Source organism: Phocoena phocoena, chromosome 5, assembly GCF_963924675.1.
Source record: "Phocoena phocoena chromosome 5, mPhoPho1.1, whole genome shotgun sequence".
In the NCBI taxonomy this organism is placed as follows: Eukaryota; Metazoa; Chordata; class Mammalia; order Artiodactyla; family Phocoenidae; genus Phocoena; species Phocoena phocoena.
In genome coordinates, this window is record NC_089223.1 from 138457288 (window position 1) to 138463287 (window position 6000).

General features: G+C 52.4%; 1 protein-coding gene across 2 annotated transcripts in view; it reads right to left on the reverse strand.

The window, feature by feature from the left end:
- The window catches only part of NSD2 (nuclear receptor binding SET domain protein 2), a 50496-nt gene extending 44967 nt beyond the window's left edge, over window positions 1-5529 (reverse strand). For both annotated transcript variants that reach the window (XM_065878340.1, XM_065878341.1), the window contains exons 1-2: window positions 4939-5529; window positions 2463-2625 (exon numbers count right to left, since the gene is read on the reverse strand). In XM_065878340.1, coding sequence (XP_065734412.1) covers window positions 2463-2625; window positions 4939-5529 — 754 coding nt within the window. The remainder of the gene's footprint in view (window positions 1-2462; window positions 2626-4938) is intronic.
- Between the last annotated feature and the right edge of the window lie 471 nt (window positions 5530-6000).

The window sequence follows — 6000 nt, forward strand, 5'->3', positions numbered from 1 at the left end:
CCGGTCCAGGAAGATCCCACATGCCGTGGAGCGGCTGGGCCCGTGAGCCATGGGCGCTGAGCCTGCGCGTCCAGAGCCTGTGCTCCGCAACAGGGGAGAGGCCACAACAGTGCGAGGCCCACGTACTGCAAAAAAAAAAAAAAAAGGACCCAGGTTTCTTCTCAGAAACAGCTGGTTCCAGGACTGGGGCAAAGAAAGTTCAAAATGAGCCCGGAGTGTATTTAGTTGGGCGACACGTAAGGAAGTGCTCCAAGACGGATGGAGACGTGTCAGAAGGACACGGCTGAAAGGGATTTCATGGGCTCCCACCGGCCAAATCTGGGACGATTTGCGCATTAAAAAGAGTGAAGACTGTAATACATAAGTAATTTTTTAGGAGGGAGTTCACCTTCACAGAAAAACGCCAGCCCCTTAACCATGAAACGCATGGTAAAAATGAAGAGCTAGCATTCAATAAGCCGATGGATCCTCAGGGAGGATTAAAACCACAGAGCAAGTAAGGCTGTCAGGGAGCCCGGTCCCAAGCACGGCCACTGATGATTCACCAATGACAAGCGGGGCCGTGCCTTCCCACTGGAGAGCTCTTGGCCACCACCTCCTGGGCAGGCGCCGGCTGCACGTGTCCATCCGCCACCCCTAGGTTCTCACGGGTTCCTCTGACCCTTTGCTTTTCAAAGGTCATCTGAATCCCCTTCCAGCTGCAAGGCCTGCATCCTGGCTCTCTTCCTACCGAGCTGCTTTGCAAATGCACATCGTCAGTCTTCAGAAGTTGATCTGTGATTACAGAGGCTGTGCCTCCCGGCAACCCAAAACCATGCCTAGAGAAGCGCACTGTTGGGCTGCACCCCTCCTTCCAAGTTTGGGCACCTTCCCACAACAACTCCTGCCTGGCCATGCGCCCTGAGTCTGATCACGAGACCAGAGCAGCCTGAGAGAGTGGGGCTGCTCGAGACCGCAGAGGCTGGCAAGGGCACCCTGATTCAGCCTCAGGGTGAACACGAGAGCAGGGGTGCACCCTGGGACCCCTGAAGCCCTGTGGCAGGGACTCCCTGATGCTGGCAAGCTGAGGATGTTAAATGCCCTACACCGAGTCAGAGCCAAAGCCAGCCCACAGGCTCCTCTCCAGCCACCGCCTTCCTGCAGAGTGCATGCGCACGCCTGGGCCTCAGGGCAGGGTCCAACCACCCAGGGGGCGGGAGGCCTGGCGCGTGGGGCTAAGGAGAGGTCCTCTTCATCCCGAACCTGCACCCCCTCAAGCCTGTTTGCCAGGGAGCCACCAGTGTACCCCACTCCCAGCAGCGCTGCCCCAGCGAGAGCTCAGGCCTCCATCCAGAGGCCAAGAGAGGCCACGCACTCACGCTGAGGCCATGCAAGGCCAGCCCACAGCTCCAGCCACCCGCGCTTCTGGGGGGCACAGGTCACTTGGGCACCAACTTGGTCACCTCCAGCTCTGTGTCACCACCTCTCACCTCCCTCAGACCAAATTCAAACTGTAGAGCAACTCTTCAGGAGAATCTCAAAACCACCTGATTTGAGGGGTTTTTTCCCTCCAAAAACACATGAGTTTTTATGTGTTCCATGAACTGTCCAATTATTACTTCAATTAGCATCTGCTCTAATCAATAACATACATTCTTAATATGTTCTTAACAATTCTGTGTACTGATTTATGTCCCCAAGTTTCATGACACCAAAAAGATGGCCATTTCTAGTTTTCTTCCTTCTTCCCACAGACCTAATAAAATAAACTGGGACTTTTTTTTAAACTAAGACTTAGTATAAAATACTAATTCTGAAAATCATGCTGAAGCAGTCGCTGTATATCTAAGTAATAATAAATTATTTATCATAAAACCTGAAAAGCGATACAAGGCAAAGACTGCTTTCTCTTTTAATACTAATTCAATCAGATAAAGTACGCATCTAATTTGGATATAAAAAGAAAAGGCAACGTGTCACGTGTGAATCACTAACTTTAGGCAAAGTTGCAAAACGAACCACAAAAAACTTAACAACCCACCCCACTCCCACCTCCAAGCCGATTCAAACCTTGTTGTACGAATGGCCACTAAGCACATGAAAAGATGCTCAACATCACTGATCACTAGGGAAATGCAAGTCAAAACCACAGGCAGCAGCCTATAGAAAGTAGAGCGGTGGCTGCCAGGGGCTGGGGAGGGGCACTGAGGACCTGCTACTTAACAGGGACAGAGTTTCAGATTTACAGGATGGAAAGAACTCTGGGGACGGATGGTGGCGGCGGCCGCACTTCATCCCACTCAACTGCGCACTTAAAAATGGTTAAGATGGCACGCTTCATGTTTGTGTATTTTAACACAATAAAAAAGAGAAAGAAAGAACCACAGTAGGGCTGTTTAAGGAAGAGTAATAAAGAAGTTTGGAGATGGAAACAATTAAGTGCAGAAGATAAAGATGGAAAAACAGCCCCCCAAACGCAATACCTTTCAGTTTGGTGTAGCTGTGCAGGAGCGGATCGTCAGAGACCATGCATGGCCACCAGGGGTAACCGGACACCTTGGACCACACCAAATCCCCGACGCTGTACTTCAACAGCTGGTCTTTGTCTCTGCTGCTATTTGGACAGGATTCTTTCTTAGCTGGAATCTGAAAATGAATAACAACAAAAGATACATCTAGTACCTACCCCTAAATCCAGCCTCCTATCCATATTAGACCAAGGATTAGTCAGACAAGAGATTCAACACACACACACACACACACACACACACGCACAAACCCCTAAAAAGAAGCATGCTTTCCCTCACTGTTTTTCAGGTAACAGCCCTGACATCACTTCATCAAAATCGTTCGTCTCTTGCCCGCAGCTAAAGGACTGCAGGTGTACATTACGAGGATCTCCACATAAATCTATTTCCTTGGCCTGGTGGGTGATCGTTAATGGAGCTTATTCGCAGGCCGGAGAAGAACTGTCATGGAATTCATACCCTGACCCTCCCGCCCCTTCTGAGCCCTCGTCTGACAGTTAACCTGCTGGAGAGAGGACCCGGGGTGGCGAGGACACGGGGGCTTGGCAGCAAGTCTCAGCCCCACCACCCACCATCCAAGGCCTGGGGCTCTTGGAGTCTCGGTCTCTCCGTCTTAGAGCCCAGGCCAATTAGGAGGCTGAAGGCTGGCAAGAACAACCTCCTCTCCAGGAGGACGAGCCCAGTCAGCTCGACCCCAGGCCTCCCTCTAAGACCGCCACCTACTTGAGCAAATCGCTGAATTTCTTTGGGCCTCAGTTTCCACATCTGTAAACCGAGGAGAACCCCGGTTGTTACACACATCAGGTGGTGAGGGCTGACACAGAGCTGTCACATTACACGCTTTTGTATATGTGCTGCCAAAGCGAGCACTCCTTACACGCTTTTGAAAAAATGCTGGCTCTCACGTTATTCCACAACATCCCAGTTTTACACTGACGGTGTCATCAAAGCCACGTGACAACCCTATCAGGACAAGTATAATATTATCGTCCCCACCCTGAAGAGTCAAATGAGACTCTAAGAGTCAAAATCAGGTGATTTACCCAGGTTTCACCAAAACCAAGTGACAGAGAGCTAGGGATAACTTGCACCAGCCTCTTCCCCCATAAAAGAGTGAGGTTCCCTACATCGTGGGTGCTTCAGAAAAACCATTGTATCAGCCCAGGTCACTCAACTAGGCTTTTAAATAATTCACCATTATGCTTTCATTAGAGCCCTTGAGCAGTCAAAAGACATTTTTTTAAACCCTCAAAGTTCTTCGTTATTTTAACTATTTCAGGGAAATTTTGGTCCTTTCCCTTCCCACCTGTGGGATTGTAACCAAGATTCCTCAACTATAATGTCACACTAATTATTCCAACCTTAGTGATGATACAACCCAAACTGGTCTCGAGTCCCCTCTCCCCACTCCTGCAAGCGGGCCAGGAGCTTTGGCTGACCAGCGAGCACAGGACGTGTTCCAGACCCTGTTAATCTAGACCATCAGCCCCTCGGTGAACAAGGGCGGCTACAGAGCCCTCCCCAGTTCCTTCTGCCAAGGTCAAGGTTCCCGAGTGTCATTTAAGACTTGGTGGCATAAACCACCACGTTTGTCGTCCTACGTTAGGGGGTCTCCACCCCGGCCTTTGGTGAGTGAACACTCATTCACGCGCACTCAAGTGATGCACTCTGTCCTGGAACCAAGAACGTGAAGGCCTGAGGCGCAGCCCCAGCCCTCAAGGCAGCGGCCCATCTGCAGGGCCACTGGGGGAGGAGACCTGGGAGTGACGGTGAACCGCGGGGCGGGAAGGTAGGAGCACACCTGCACAGCGTGGCCCGCTCCCCTCCTCGGACAGCACAGACTGAGGAGGCCCCCACTCGATCCCCATGCTCCTCCACCAACCAGATTCAGGCTAAAGGGCATCTCTGGAGAGGAGATCCATAAAGACAGGACAGCCTGAAGGTCAAGGGCTTGGGAACGGGCCAGGCCTGGGGTCAGACACTCATTTCATCTTTTTTTTTTTAATTAAAGTTTTTGGTTTTGGATGTGGACCATTTTCTGAAGTCTTTATTGAATTTGTGACACTATTGCTTCTGACTTCTTTTTATGGTTTGGTTTTCCGGCCCTGAGGCATGTGGGATCTTAGCTCCCCAACCAGGGATCGACCCCGAACCCCCGGCATTGGAAGGCAAAGTCTTGACCACTGGACCACCAGGGAAGGCCCCGTGTTTACTCTTTATGCTTAATCTCTAGGCCTCAGCACTGCTCGGCAGGCTGCTGTGAGTGTCTGCCGTTGCCACAGCCAGGGGCCCGAGCTGCAGAGCAGGCCTCGGGGGGCTGAGCCCACCTCCTCCCGCCCCCCGTGCACCACGCATCCTCCGGGGCCCCCCTGTGCCGGGAGCTGGGGCCGCCCTCTACCCCGGCCAGCCAGAACTCCTCACTCGCAGATACCTTTTCGGCCGAGGGGCTCGAGGCCCGGGACGCCAGGGCCGCCTCGGCGAGGCCCCGCCCCAGCAGCAGCTTCGCGCTCCTCTTCCTGGTCCGCCTCGCTTTGCTCGCTGGTCTCTGTCCATCGTCTTCCGACTGGGACACGGTGGCAGCACCATCGCCACATATGGAGGACTCAAAGAGAGGTTTCCCGTTCATGTATGTCTTGGTGATTTTCAGCTTGATCTCTGGAGAGCCATTTTTGACAGGGGTAGTGTCCGGTGGTGTCCCAAGCCCCTTCATCTCCTGGGACTCCAAACGCAATCTGGCATCGTGAGCACCGGGGTCTCCATTAAAGACGCGGGAGGTGAGGTCTTTCAGCCTCTCGGCTGGGATAAAAGGAAGAGCGTCGTGGCCATTGAACTTCTGCACAACTCCCTCCTGCAGACCGGCGGAGAGCTGGGCTTTGCTCAGAAACACGGAGCACTCACGACTCACTTCACAGCTCGGAGTCTTTCCGTTCGTGTTGCCAAGGATCTCCGGTGCCTGCTTCATCTTCACGCACTTTACAACCTTCGGAACAGAAAGAGGACTTTTTTTGATGCTGAATTCCATTCAGCCTAGATGCCTCCGTTCTTAGAGCACTGCAGCATTAGAAAAAGAGAAAGAAAAGAAAGCTATTACATTTCAAACCTAAGATGGGTATGCCAGTGAAGCTCCCTACCAGTCTGCAGAGTTTGGGGGGGCTGAGGCAACTTATGGCGTTTCCTATAATGACTTAGGTCACAGGAGACAGTTCTAATATCACAAAAATGACAGGAATCACAAAGTGATAAAGTGAAAGGAACAGGACTAGTTCCTAACAAGAGTCAAGCAGGGACCGCCACTAATGAGCTGTGTGGCCGTGCCCCCATTGACCTCAGCCCTCGGAAGCAGAGGTCGCCCCCTGCCCCCTGTCGCAAGGGCAGCGCCCTAGGTGGCCAGCACAAAGCCAGGCCCGGGCAAAGGACAAAAGGGAAGCACTTGAGACACAGCTGAAGAGGACTCCGGGCAGGGGCTCGGGACATACCCGCGATTACCGGTAGG